General features: G+C 41.9%; 1 protein-coding gene across 1 annotated transcript in view; it reads left to right on the top strand.

Moving 5' to 3' along the window:
* FRMPD4 (FERM and PDZ domain containing 4) overlaps nt 1–14219 on the top strand; it is a 176889-nt gene that overhangs the window by 149848 nt on the left and 12822 nt on the right. The window contains exons 8-11 of the mRNA XM_068533623.1: nt 1900–2019; nt 7732–7868; nt 11155–11281; nt 13760–13849. Coding sequence (XP_068389724.1) covers nt 1900–2019; nt 7732–7868; nt 11155–11281; nt 13760–13849 — 474 coding nt within the window. The remainder of the gene's footprint in view (nt 1–1899; nt 2020–7731; nt 7869–11154; nt 11282–13759; nt 13850–14219) is intronic.

Genomic DNA, 14219 nt, shown 5'->3' on the forward strand with positions numbered 1-14219 from the left:
ACATTCATTTATTTCCCAAAACTAGTGTAACCTACTAATGATAAAAATGAACTCAAGGAGGCTTATGGAAAATTCAGGACAGATTCTAACCTGTAAATAAAGGAGCCGGAGACATGATGATCTCTGACTTTCTGACATCAGACAGGACCTTCTGACAAAACACCATTATGTCACTGTGACACTCAACAGCAGCCCTGCCAGCACCCCAGGTCTCTTAGAGTCCCACGCATCCTTCTTCCTGGTTTGCTTTACCATCAGCCAGTGATGAGCAGCCCGGATCCCATGGGCTCCTGACTTCACTCAGCTTTGCAACCCTGCCCACAGCCAGAAAGCTGGTTCAGTGTTACTGCTTCTCAGGATGCCCAGTATACCTTTAAACGTGGGATGTGTTTTCCCCTTGAAATTCTTCTATATAACAAAGTTAGCAATGTGAACTCTCAGAATGTGTGTGTGTGCATGCACACTCGGATAACTCAATAAAGCCATTACTATTTTATTTTGATTTTTTTTTTTTTTTTTTTTTTTTTTGACTGTACCGCGTGGCTTGTGGGATCTCAGTTCCCTGACCAGGGATTGAACCCGGGCCACAGCAGTGAGAGCCCAGGATCCTAACCACTAGGCCACCAGGCAACTCCCTATTTTGAACTTTTAAATTGCAGTTCACAAACATTTTTATTTTGCCAGGTTTGTCCCCTGCATAAAAGTAGTTACAAGTACATGAAACCGCACGCAAGCGCATTAAAAAGTACATCCAAGTGCACAAAACTACAAGTAGAACAACTGTGTGGGTTCCTGCTGCAGGGTTTTAGTTTCCTCGCACTGACCTCTTTAAGGGAAATTGAAGAGCTTTGACCTTCTTTCTTTCTTAAATCTTTTTTTGTTTGCTATTTTTTTACTTTTTTTCTTTTACCTTCTTTCTTGAAGTCCAGTGTCTTTCATTCGCTCAGCTGTGTATGAAGCACCTACCGTTCATTGATTGATTCCCTTTTGTTGCAAAAAGAATTAAGAAAAAAAGAATTAAGAAACTAAGACCTAGTAGTTGGCACATACCGTGCTGGGGAAAAGGAAAACAACTCAAAATGATCCATGGTCCTTAACCCTGAAGGACCCGTGGTGTATTCTAAGCCCCTTTGAACAATTTGGACAAATCATGATAGCAGAAGTTTGGGTAGTTTGGAAACCTGTGGACTCCAAATTTAGTGAACGGGCCAGAACTGTCCTCCTGCTTTCCAGTTGGATGTCATCCAAGTTGCCACTGTCATGCTTTCATTGCTACCGTCCTTCTGGAGTCTAATTGAGGAAAAAATCCACAGCAGTGTTACACAGTAATAAACTGTAGTGGCCAGTCTCTGCGCTCCTACCCCCGGGTCCCCTTCTGCGCCCCCTACCCCCAGCCTCGCTTGAGTGTGTGACTGTCACAACGGCCAGCATCTGCAGATCTTCTTCAGAGGACCGCCCTCAGACTGCTGGCACCCATCCTGTCCGTCCCTGGAAATTCACATCCCCCTGGGACAGCCCGAAACCAATGACTTACCTGTGATCCCAGAGGCTCCATGGTGTAAGTTTCCCACCAGAGTCTCCCTCAGGACAACCTGTAGCCACCCCTGCTGGGCTGACCTGAGCAGGTTCCTCTCCTGTCTGACTTGCGTCCCCCACTCCCTCACTGGCCTCTCCTGGGAGCAGTTCCTTATTGAAGTCCCTCATTTCCGGGACTGCTTTGGGGGAACGTGACCTAGGTCACAGGTATGTGCGGTGTGCAGGGAATGAGTATGTATGACAAATACTAAAAGAACCTCAACCGCTTCCTTCCTCAGTGTCCAGAGAAAGCTGCCTTTGCTTCTGCCCCTCAGCCCTTTCTGCCAGCACTGAAGGATTCTTGTCATTGGTCTGCTCTTCTAGGTGACCCAGAGGCCCAGCTCGCATAAGATGAGATGTCTTTTCCGAATTAGCTTCGTCCCAAAGGATCCAATTGACCTTTTAAGGCGAGACCCAGTTGCTTTCGAGTATCTGTATGTTCAGGTACGTGAGAACCAGGGCACTTTTCATATTAACACTGTGGGATGGATTAACTGTGGGGTTCTCACCCCTGAATTCTTTCGTTTGGGATCGTCTCTCTCTTCGTCCCTCACCCCAAGCTCAATGTATTATAAAAGGATTCCATGGTGCTTTTTTTCTTATTGGACTATAGTTGATTTACAATATCATGTTAGTTTCAGGTGTACAGCACAGCAATTCAGTTATACATACATACATATATATATATTCTTCAGATTCTCTTCCCCTATAGGTGATTACAAAATATTGAGTGAGGTTCCATGGTGCTTTTTAAATTTTCACTTTTGATTTTGAAATAATTTCAGCCTTATGAAAAAGATGCAAGAGTAGTAAATGAGCTCTTTGATATCCTTTACCCAGATTCACCAGTTGTTACCATTTTACTACATTTACCCGATCTTTAGCGTGTGCACACGTCCTCCCCTTCCCCCGTCACACACGATTTTTTTCCTAAACCATATGAATGTCAGGTACCAAAACCATGCTCATTTACCCTGAAATACGTCAGTATATTTTCTAATAATGAGAACATTTTCTAATATAATCATTATACAATTAACCAAATCAGGAAATTTAACACTGATCCATTTCCATTATTGGATCTACGGTCTGTATCCAAAGTTTGCCCATTGTTCCAAAAAGGTCCTTTGTATCAATTTTTTCTAGGATAGGATCCACTCCAGGATCTCATTTTGCATTTAGTTGGCATGTCACTTTAGTCTTCTTCAGTCTGGAGCATGCCTCAGCCTTTCTTTGACTTTCACGACCTTGACAGTTTGCGGAGTGCTGATCAGTTATTTTGTAGAAACCTCTCGATTTGGGTTTCTCTGGGGTTTTCTCATGATCAGATTGAGGCTCTGCACTGGGGGCAGAACAACAACATGAATGACTCCATGCCCTCCTTAGTGCATCGTATCAGGAGGCATGTGACGTCATTTTGTCCCCTTCGTGGTAAGGTTCACACTGACTCTTGTCAACATTCATATTAATTGATGTTCTCCAGAAGTTACCACTTTTCCTTTTATAGTTAATAAGTAATTTGTGGAAAGTCACTTTGCAACTCTCATTATCCTTTTACCTGTTCATTTTAGTATTCGTTGATGATTCTTGCCCAAATATTATTGCGATGGTTGAAAATGATGATTTGTCTAATTCCGTTATTTCTTCTTCAGTTATTTGTTGGCATTCTCCTGTAAGAAAGAGTTTTCCCTTCTCCTTTATTTACTTACTTTGTTCATTCATTTATTTGGTGCTTAGATTGTTCTGAAATATCGTGATATTCATTGTAATGGAATTATTCATTTCAAGGCAGTAAAACCTTAAGAAGATATATCTTTTTGCAGACTGTCTATAACTGATTCTGGGATATAATTTTCAAAAAACAAGACTTCCAGAAATGAGACTCTTTGCTGTTTATCCCAAAGGGAATTTATCTGCTTGATCATTTAGGCGATGTTCCTATATTTCTCTATAACTGCTTCCCTTACTCTTACTTAAATTCCCAATATAATCACAGTAAACAGTAAGAACCCACTTACCTAATGCTTAAGCATCTACAGTAGAATTACTCAAAGAGGTTGTAAACCTTAATGTAACCTTCCACCGCAAAGAAAGGCGAAAACGCAAGAGTGAGGCCAGAAACAATGCTCTCTTTGGCTGGGGGATATCTGTATAAGCCAAAGGTTGCTGGAGCCCTAAGTAAGAAGTAAAAAGCAAAGAACGTAGGAAAAAGGAAAAGAAAAGAAACATTTGTTAACTCTGGGTAGTTGATATACTGGTATTTGTTTTACTATTCTCAGCATTTTCTTGTATATTTCAAAGCTTTTGTAATCTTTAAAAAGTTGGGTGTGAAAAGAAAACAGATAGGAGATGGCAGAGAGATGTAGACAAGATAGATGTCAGAAATTAGGAACAGTGACATAAATTAAATGGCAATAAGTGCACTTCACTCCATTTTCTACCCAGAACAATGAACTTAAATGTTAACCTTTGGTTCCCTGGGTTACAATATCCCCCCTTCCCCAGAGGCCAGGTAACCCAGACCTGACTGCACGGGACAGCTTGATTCTCAGCTGATCTATTACTGCATCTTCCCATAGTCCTTCTGAGAACCAACTCGGGGCTCTGCCACGGCAACTCATGTCACGTGCTATGTTTTTAGCTTGTTAGTTGCAAATAAGTAGTTACAGGTGCCGATCAGTACGTGGCTGTAGAGCGTGAGATGCATTCAGTTGTCGTTCTCTATAATTATATACTCATCATCCCATTAACAAGGGGATGCTTTAAAGCCATTTACTTGGCTTCTCTTTGCAACATCACAAGTCCATTGCATTTCTAAACGAAGAGCCCGGTTGCGTTTGTCTTGGGGAGGGGAGGCCTTTTAAGTAGCCCAGGAGTACTGCTAAGCACTTAAGGTGTTTGCTCAAATCTAATGCAGTTCATGGGACTCTTTCTTATTCAAAGGACACGTCTTTTCTACCTGTGGGACTGTCCTGAGAACAGGAAAACCTGTCTGGGGCTCTCGCCCTGGGACTAGCTGAAGACCAAAGACACTTCCGCTTTCCCCCCTTGGGTGTTGCACAGGTGGTGGATTAGCTATCCCTTCAAGGAGTAGCCAGCGCTTGGGGGGGAAGGGGGGAGCCATGTTATGGTGGGCGATAGAGGCCAAAATTAATCTACCATCATCTCATATATCCTCCACTGAGAATAGGAAATGAAAATTTCTTGGACTCAGACCCTCTGTTTCAAAATGCCTTGTATCACAGAACGTGCAGTATGTCTAAAATTACATATCTGTGTAGCATATGTCAGTGGGCCTGCGAATGGTGCTGTGTCCGAGTGTTGATTTTCAGGTACTAAAAAGATGCAATAAAATTAGCCTAGAGAACAAGAGAGGAAACAGAAACAATGTCTATCATGTTACACAGACAAAAATCAATTCAGCCTAGTGGGCTCTTAATGAGGGCAGTGGCCATTGACAAGCCATGACAATGACCACAGAGGTTTCGATAGTGATTATATATAAGAGTCTCCTAGCCATTAATGGACCATGAAGTATTTTACAGATTTCAGCATATATAATAACAGTAAACCCTAATAATCCAGACTGTTCTATTTCATAATTATAATAAGCTATGCTGACATTTAGCAGTCCACTGTCTATTAAAACAAAGATGGTTAAACCAATTGGTAAGCAGGATGATAAGGCTACAAAATGTTTTCAAACACTTTAGCAGTATTGGTTTCCTTTTTAATATCTCACATGTTCATTATAAATGAATTTTTGTAGGTCTAAAGCGGAGTCTGTCGAGACCTCTGTCTAGCAAAACAATGACCGCCATTTGTGTGTATAACTATATTTTAAATAATGTACTTGAGAGTAATAAATGCATAATTTGTACCAAAAATATGTATAAGTCAGACATCACACTAGTTCTCCGGGATCAGTCTGAACTAATTATATAATGTAATTAAGTGACTAATCACCTTGACAAAAGAATCCACTCAGAAGTCTGGTTAAATACAGGGTATAACAGGAGTGGGAAAAAACAACTGCAGTCACAACTCAGAGGACAAGTGATAGTGATGACTCACCTTTATAAAGCACATTCCATTTTATGAAACATCCTTGCAGGTATGCTAGCAATCTTGAGAGTTAGCTGTTGTTAGCCCATTTTTTTTTCAGATAAGAAAACTGAGACTCAAGAGAGATGAAGTGCCACATCCAAGGTCATTTGATTGGTAGTTGACAGAGCCTAGGATCCAACTTGGAGCTTTTGTCTCTAAATTCTATGCTAAAATCCTGCTTCAAATCTGTCATGCAGTAGCAGTCCTAGAAGAAAGTGATCTATCAAAATGGTTTATCAAAAAACTGGTTCTTCGAGTGCGTGTTATGGCCTGGCACTTTGCCAAGAGACTTGCTCACCCGCATCCCTCACGAGACTGTAAAATGACCCTATCTGGACCCTCAAACCCCTGGTACCCCATTGTAGACAACCCTGGGCTCTTGGAAATAACTGAAGACTAGCAAATAAAGAAATCCAAGACTAGCAAAACAAAATGGCAGCTTCCCTCAGAGCCACGCTGTCTCCTGCCTCTAATCAGACCCACTTCCGACCGGAGTACAGTGCCATCCAGATAGATGTAGGATTTTAAGGAAAAGCGAAGGTGGAAAACCATGTGAAGGATGGAGGGAAGGGAATGTGGCTTCACTTTTGGGGGTGAGGGATGGGCTGAGAGGCAGGCACCCAGAGCAGGCAGGTAGGGTCCCAGGGGGACGTATCCGAAGGGCAAATACTGTATGCAGAAACCGTATGGGGTACATGTTCCCATTTAGTAGAATCAATACATGAAGTGGCCGTAAAGGTACTTATCTCAGAAAGGAGCCAAACAAATCCTGATACAGTTTTTCCTTTGAAATCTTTTGGGGACAAGGCAGAGAATAAAGAAGGGAGAAAGAGGCTAAATATATTTTCTAGCCCAAGAGCCTAGTTTCCGATAACGAAAATAAGTAAACACACATGCAGAATATACTTAAGCAGCACCGTGCTTCCCATCAACGTTCGGCTCAGTGTTTGCTCCGTGCAGGAGTGAGAATGGCGCCCTCAGACCCTTCACTTGTGGTCCTGGAGGGCTTGACACGTTACAGTACCCTCTCAGCCCCTCTTCAATCTGATGCTCACCCCAAACCCTGTGAGGTAGGTGTCACCCTTTTACATGTGAACAAACTAAAGCCGAGAGACTCGCTCAAAGTCTCAGTGGGGGCAGGCACCACTGGAATGGACTGACGATTTCAAGAGCCACCCTCCACTGAGTGCGCCAAGGCGCTGTGGCAAAGCATGCATCTCACCTCATCCTCACCACCCTGTCCACTCTGGCCAAGTCGTTGGTATGAATCCCCATTGCACAGATGAGTAAACTGAGGCTGCAAGAGCTAAGTAAACTGCTTGGAGGTTATGCACGGAGGTAGCCATTGGTAAAGCCAGGACCCCGAGGCAGGTGTAGGTCCAGAGCTGCTGCTTTCCATCACCTTGCTCATTCTACCTCCCCGAAGCCACTCTGGATATAGCAAGAGGGTGACATTGATGGTGACAGCTCTAAACATGTGTGAGCGCTTCCAGTTTACCAGGTGGAATTCTGAGGGCTTGTTAACTCATTTAATCCTTGTCACAACCCTGCGAATGGGAAGTATTATCCCCAACTTACAGAAGGGGAAACCGAGGCACAGAACAATTAAGGGCCTTGCCCAAGGTCACATGATGTAAGTAGAGAAAGAGGATTCTTTCCTCTTAAAGTGGAAACAGAGGATTGGAACCCAGGATTCCAATCCCGGCAGCCTAGCTACAGAAGCCACATCATGCTACTAGAGCTTCACGTGTTCAGTCGTGGCACCTGTGTTTGGAAATTCCATTCCTAATTTCCTCATTATTTTTACAAAAAGCTAAATATTTAAATAGCAGCTCGCTCGTGATGAATGTTAAACGTTTGTGTGGTCTCTGTGTTTGTGCGTGCACTTAAATACTGACTCGGTTCTAAGCAGCGGTGAAAATGTTTCCACACTTAGCCCCTTGCCTTGGAAGTGAAGGTGGGACAGTGGGGAAACGCCTGTCACCTGTCCCTCTAAGGCAACGCAGTGCATCCTTTGACAAGCTGCGCCCTCTGCTGGTCTCTTTTCAGAGTTGTAACGATGTCGTTCAGGAGCGGTTTGGGCCGGAGCTGAAATATGACATTGCCCTGCGGCTGGCGGCGTTGCAAATGTACATTGCAACCGTGACCACCAAGCAAACGCAGAAAATCTCCCTCAAGTACATTGAGTAAGTGTTGACTCTCGGAGCCATTTCGGAGACAAAGATGCTGCCTCCTTAATGCCTAAGGGTATTTTTGATGTGTGTCTGTTTCCAAAATTGATGTTGTTTGTGGCAGAGCATTTGTTAACCAGAGGCAAAATATATGAATATTCTGTTCATTTTCGGTGGAAGACACCATTTCTTACATAGTCCACCTTTAGAGAATTGTGGTTAAATTGAGGGTCACATTTAAAATGAAGCATACATTTTTAAATTCCTAAACGAACTTGGTCCTAAACCAAGCTTTGGTCTCGGCACTCTTCAGACGTTAAGCTGTTTGATTCCCAAAACCTCCCTATGAAATCAGTAGGATTGACAGATGAGCAAGCCGAGGCACAGACGGTTAAATAACTTGCCTAAGTCACACTGGCTATTAACTAGAGGGGGCAGGATTCGAACACAGGCGGTGGGACTCCACATCGCGCTCTAGTTTGTGTGATCATTTGAAGACCTGTGTTTAGAAAATGGTGTGCATAACCACAGATTACTTTTAGACGATCAAAATGCAGTATAAAAAGTAATTCTTTGAGTCCTAATCAGGAAGGATGGTAGTTGTAATAAAGCACTATGACAGCGTGGGAAAGGATGCCACACAAACTTTGTTTCATGAATCAAATGCTGTTTGGAAAATAAATGCCTGCTCTTGCTGAATATGGCATTTACAACAGCAGTGTACTACCTCTTTAGCCGGAAAAGATCCCCTCTTCTTAGAAAAAAGCAGTTTATGTTGCCTTCAGTTGACGAGCTTATATAAGAGTCATCCTTTAAAAGAGAACCCTCTGTCTCCCAGTCTGTATGCCTCCTGCTGGAAGGTGATCCAGTAGCCTAAAGCAGCCACCATTTTTTTTAATCCTGGCAGCTCTAATGCTAAGAAAAAAGGAATACTCATGTTTCAAAGTTTATGGTGGGGCTGCACATGTGACACTACAGGCCTTAGCGTCTGCTCCATCTCCACCTCCAAGTGGCGTATGGCTGATTGAAACTCCACATCCCACAGAAGCTTCCCATGGGCTGCCTGTAAAGCCTTTCTGGGTTCCACAGCGCCAGGTCGACCCCCACGGAGTCAAATGACTTCTTCTCAATGGGTTTGCGAGCCTGCAAAGATGAGAAGATGGGAAGATGAGAGCGCCAGGTTGCTGACTCCCAGCGCCCCTGATCTTGCCACCCTCGGTTCTCCTGTCACTGCCTAGGGACAGATCCTTGTGTGCAGCTTGAGAACCCCAGGCCTTCCAATCTCAGTCCACTCCTTTTTGCAGATGGTTTCTCTCTTTCTCTCTTGCCACACATGCCAGGACTGGAGCCCGAGAGAGATTCGGCTCACAAAGAGGTCTCGCGCTTGAGTGGATCCATTCACACCCTCATCCATTCCCCTTTCTGAGGTTCTTAGGAACAGATGAAACTGGATCCCACTTGAAAAGGTGGCCTGCACAACTTGAGATGATTTTCAGACAACCGAAATACATTTCTGTTCCTACTTTCTGTACCCACATTTTACCAGGTTGAGCATGGTACAATCAAAAACTTCCAGAGATAACTAACTTGCCTAAGAACCTTGCAGAGTCTATGATGATTAATTAATGTTCTCATTCCTTCATTCATTCACCCAACAAATATTCATTGAGCATTTTATGTGATACAGTAATTCCCCTGCATGCGAACGAGTTCCGTTCCAACAAAGTTAGGCTAGGTACCCAACTAACATAATCGGCTATATAGTACTGTATTATAATAGGCTTATAATACTTCTCACACAAACAATACATAAAAAACAAACAAACACAAACACAAAAATAAAGACAACAGTTTTAATCTTACAGTACAGTACCTTGAAAAGTACAGTAGTACAGTACAACAGCTGGCGTACTTTTGGGGCTGGCATCTAGTGAACAGGCAAGAAGAGTTACTGACTGGAGGAGGGAGAGGAAGTAGGAGATGGTAGAGCTGAAGGATCATCAGCAGTTGGGACACAGAGGGCAAGCTGCAGTTTCACTCATGCCTGACGTTGATGCGAACGCACGTTCGCATCTTTGCAAGTTTGCAACTTTGAAGGTTCGTATGTAGGGGACTTACTGTATTTATACTAAGAGAAAAGAAAATACTGTAAATTATAATCTTAACCTTTGAAGAATTTGTGATCTGATTATAAAGACAAGACAGAGAATGAAAAGTAATGATGTAAAATAATGATACAAGTAGAATTACAGGGTAGCCCATAAGGAGTGCCAAGTGATGGGTGAAAATAATAAGTACAGGTTGAGAAGAAGGAGAAGGAAGAAGGCAGTGATCACAAAAAACACCATCTTAACTAGTGAAAAGGGTGTGAATGGTCAAGTGGAGGAAAGCTGTCTTCCTACCCTTCTTTAGAGAGGATCTGGAGCCGGAGAGATAACCAGAACCTTCTCGAAAGTCTTCACATAATTTAGAAGATACTGGTTGGGCACATGACCAATCAGGATAAATTTCCTAGAATTCAAAATATGGAACCTTCCTAGGATAGGGTTGTAGTCATTGTTGGGAACATGGGCTCTTGGCAAGAACATACTAACCCAGGCCCATTTGTTGTTTTTTTTTTTTCCTTGTATATCCACACCTATGAGTGATGTTTGCATCTCCCTGTCAGTACCAGACATGCTTAAGGGTTCTGCACCCTACCCTGACTCCATACCAGCAACCCCCTCCCCTCCTCAGCAAGAAATGTTGACGGAAGGAGTTAGATAGATACTATCTGGGTGGGAGAAAAGAGAATTGTGTGTTTCTGGAGAAATCGCCATTGATGAGGGAGATGGGGAGGAAAGAATGGTTTGGGAGCATGAAGGAGCTATGTTCGTCCTTCTAAGAGAAGACAGAAAGACAGAGCATGGGCAGACAGGGAGAGGTGACAATGGGAATAAACAGAGGGATGGAGAGAAATTGGTGTTGGAAGGACAAACTCAGATATGTGAATGAACTCTAAGAGACTCAGAGGTGGGTTGGATAAAGTGTCTGTTCAATTTCCATTGGTACCAAATGCCTCGTTAGCCTTCTCTCTGGAGAGTGAAGAATATATTTCTTTTAAAATACAAACATATGGATTAATGATCAAATAGTATGTTTCCTGAGTATAAATTAAAAGTTGCTTCCCTAATTGGGGACTTGTCTCCATTCCCTGCCTTACCAAGAGTTCATTTGTTCCGACAAACATCAGAGTGCCATTTTGTCTTAGATACCTAATCAGCACAAGAATGTGAAATTAAAGATATGCTCTTTATTGCAGAAAAGAATGGGGATTAGAGACCTTTCTTCCCTCTGCTGTGCTGCAAAGCATGAAAGAGAAGAACATAAAGAAAGCACTTTCACACCTTGTCAAAGCAAATCAAAACTTGGTACCACCCGGTAAAAAGGTATCACATTTGCATCTTAATAGAAAATGGATTTTAAAAAGAGAGGCTTACATACATTTTTTTAAATGTTTAAAATTAGCCCATGAATAAAATACTTAGCACCAGATTTGCAGAGGATGTAACACTATATAACCTTCTTTTTTTAAACTATTAACATGTTTCTAAGACTAAATGAAAGCTAAGTATTCTAATGGAGGCCTATTTATTCCTTGCAAGCTATAGACTCCTTATTGTACGGACTGTGTGTGCGTTCACGTGTGCATGCAGGAGAACCTTGCAAAGCCTCTGAGACCTTGGGATTAGAGGATAGAATTGCACAATATTTTCTTATTTTCATCATCGTTTCGCTTACTACTCAGACCAGCTTAAGTGCACAGCAGCTACTAAGGGTCCCTGCAGACTAGATGCCACATGAATTAAACCAAGGTTTCTCTACCTTGGCTCTACTGACATTGGGGACCAGAGCATTCTTTGTTGGCGAAGAAGGGCTGTCCTGTGCGCTGTGTGATATTTAGCAGTGTCGCTGTCCTCTACCCGTGAGGTGTCAGTAGCACCCACCCCTTCAATCATGACAAACTAAAACGTCTCTGGATTTTGCCAAAATCACCCCCAATTGACAACCACTGAATTAAATCTTACTTTTAGAGAGAAGATAAACTTTGTTCTGTCATTCACCATCATTAGTGTTAAAATCTCCTTCTTTTTAATCAAGTAAAAGAGACACAAAGGACATTTTAAAATATACTGTTGGTCAGAATAGAGAGTTATGTTTATTGGTAATAAAAGCAAAGGGTTTCAGGAACCAGAAAGAGAAGGAGCCTTAAAATCCAGGACCTATAAAATTGGAGGCAGTCTGACAGCCCAAGAACAGTTTCTCAATGACATCAGCCATAGAGACGTGTGTGACTCTAATACAAACCATGTGTGTGGGTAGTTCTTTGGTCTTAGTATCTGATTTTAAGTCCTTTTTACTGACTAACACATACTTATTTCTGCTCCCCCCCTCACCCCCAATGGCTTTTTAAAACGTGTGATCAACTTTGACACACTATCAGCCACCTTTGACTTACTTCCCAGTTTCTGTAAGCATTCAGCTTATGGAAATATAGCAGGATGTCATGGGTCAAGATGTTCTAAGTATCAGTTCTGACTTGCCCAAAGCTACTTTCTTTTAATTGACTTGGTGTGATTTTCTTCCAAGCCTGGCCCACTGGTTTTGTAATAATTTGGAAAACTGCTCTAAGATCAGTCCATCTATCACTGTCCTTCTATAAAGGTCTTTTTTTTTTTCTACTTAAGAGTGAGTGGTTTGATTTCAAATCAATTTGCAAAGTGCTTTGGATTTTTGAAAGAAGTCGGCTGGGTGATCGGTTCTAAACTACAATTATATAAAGGATAGCACATTGAGGTACGGTTGACAAATGAGTTGGCAAGTTATCTGCAATTGAAAACAGAGTTTTACAGTCCTTGCTACTTGATGTTCTACACCTCGTTGGAAAATTTCACCCCTAACAAACTTTCCTGGCACATTTGGTATGAAACGTGGACTTTTTTTTCTTTCTTTCTTTTTTTTTTAATTAAAAAAAATTTGTTTTGAAGGATAGTCGATTTAAAGTGTTTCAGGTGTACAGCAAAGTGATTCAATTATACATATATGTGTGTGTGTATATATATATATGTATATATTCTTTTTCAGATTCTTTTCCATTATGGTTTATTATAAGATATTGAGTACAGTTCCCTGTGCTATACAGTAGGACCTTGTTGTTTATCTATTTCATGTTTAGTAGCTTTGTATAATATTTTAGATTGAAACGTGGACTTTTTTCAATCAAGTACTTTTTTAGGATATGGGAATCTGCATTTTTAAGTCTTTATAAAGATCAATTTTACCTGGATAAAATTTCATTTGTCAATCATTCATGAAACTCAATAGATTCTTAGAATTGAATCAATAGATTCTTGGAATTGAATTCTTGGAATCATTTCTTGGAATTGACTTAGATAGTGAGTTCAAACGTTTCCACAATGATTGGTGCTCAGAAAGTTCACTTTCCCTAAAAACTTGCAAAGACTGGAAGAAACAAGATGGGAGTGAAGAGCCCATTTAAAAGGCTTTCTATGGATTGCAGGTGTGTACTCAATCACACCCACAGCAGCTCCCACAAACTCTGCAGGCAGCCATTGCAGTGGAGAATTCTATCATCTCATTCTGACTTGTTGAATGCTCTGGCCCAGCAAATCCATATTTTTCCCCCAAAACGAAAAGATTTAAATCTGGATGTCCTGTTGCGGCCCTTGATCAGGAAACCAAATACAGAGCAGTTTACTTTCATTCCTCATGAAGAGCCCTTGTCACACCCCATCTGTTGGCAGTAGAAGCATCCTTCTCGTTTGCCCTTGTTTTCGGCTGGTGTCCAGCAGGAACACAGTCACACCCGATGGAGTGAACACCTGAGGTTTCTTTTCTCTCCTCAGCTCTCCGCACTGCAAGCCAAGGTCCATTATCTCAAGTTCCTCAGTGACCTTCGACTGTATGGGGGCCGTGTGTTCAAGGCAACATTAGTGGTAATTTCTTTTCCTTGCTTTTTCATGGAAGCCACAGAGGCCTGCAAAATGTCACTGCCTAGGCTGTCTTGAATGAGCTGTCTTTGATGACAAAAGCAAATCAGCTGTGAATCTTTTCCAGCCCTTATTTCTAATTGACTGCACCCCAGTCTGAAAATATCAGAAGAAATGTTAAGCTAGATAACGCCACTGCAGAATGCCCTAGAAAAAGAAATGTGAAGAGCCGAGAGAATGCGCTCTCACAGTGGCCTCCTTTTAAATCACTGGGCCAGAATGATTTCAAAAAGAGGAAAAAAAATCCTCATTTCTAAAAGCTTCTCATGATAATGAATATATGTGCTATGATAGCATTTCCTTTCTACATTATTCA

Source organism: Eschrichtius robustus, chromosome X (assembly GCF_028021215.1).
Source record: "Eschrichtius robustus isolate mEscRob2 chromosome X, mEscRob2.pri, whole genome shotgun sequence".
NCBI classification, from domain to species: domain Eukaryota; kingdom Metazoa; phylum Chordata; class Mammalia; order Artiodactyla; family Eschrichtiidae; genus Eschrichtius; species Eschrichtius robustus.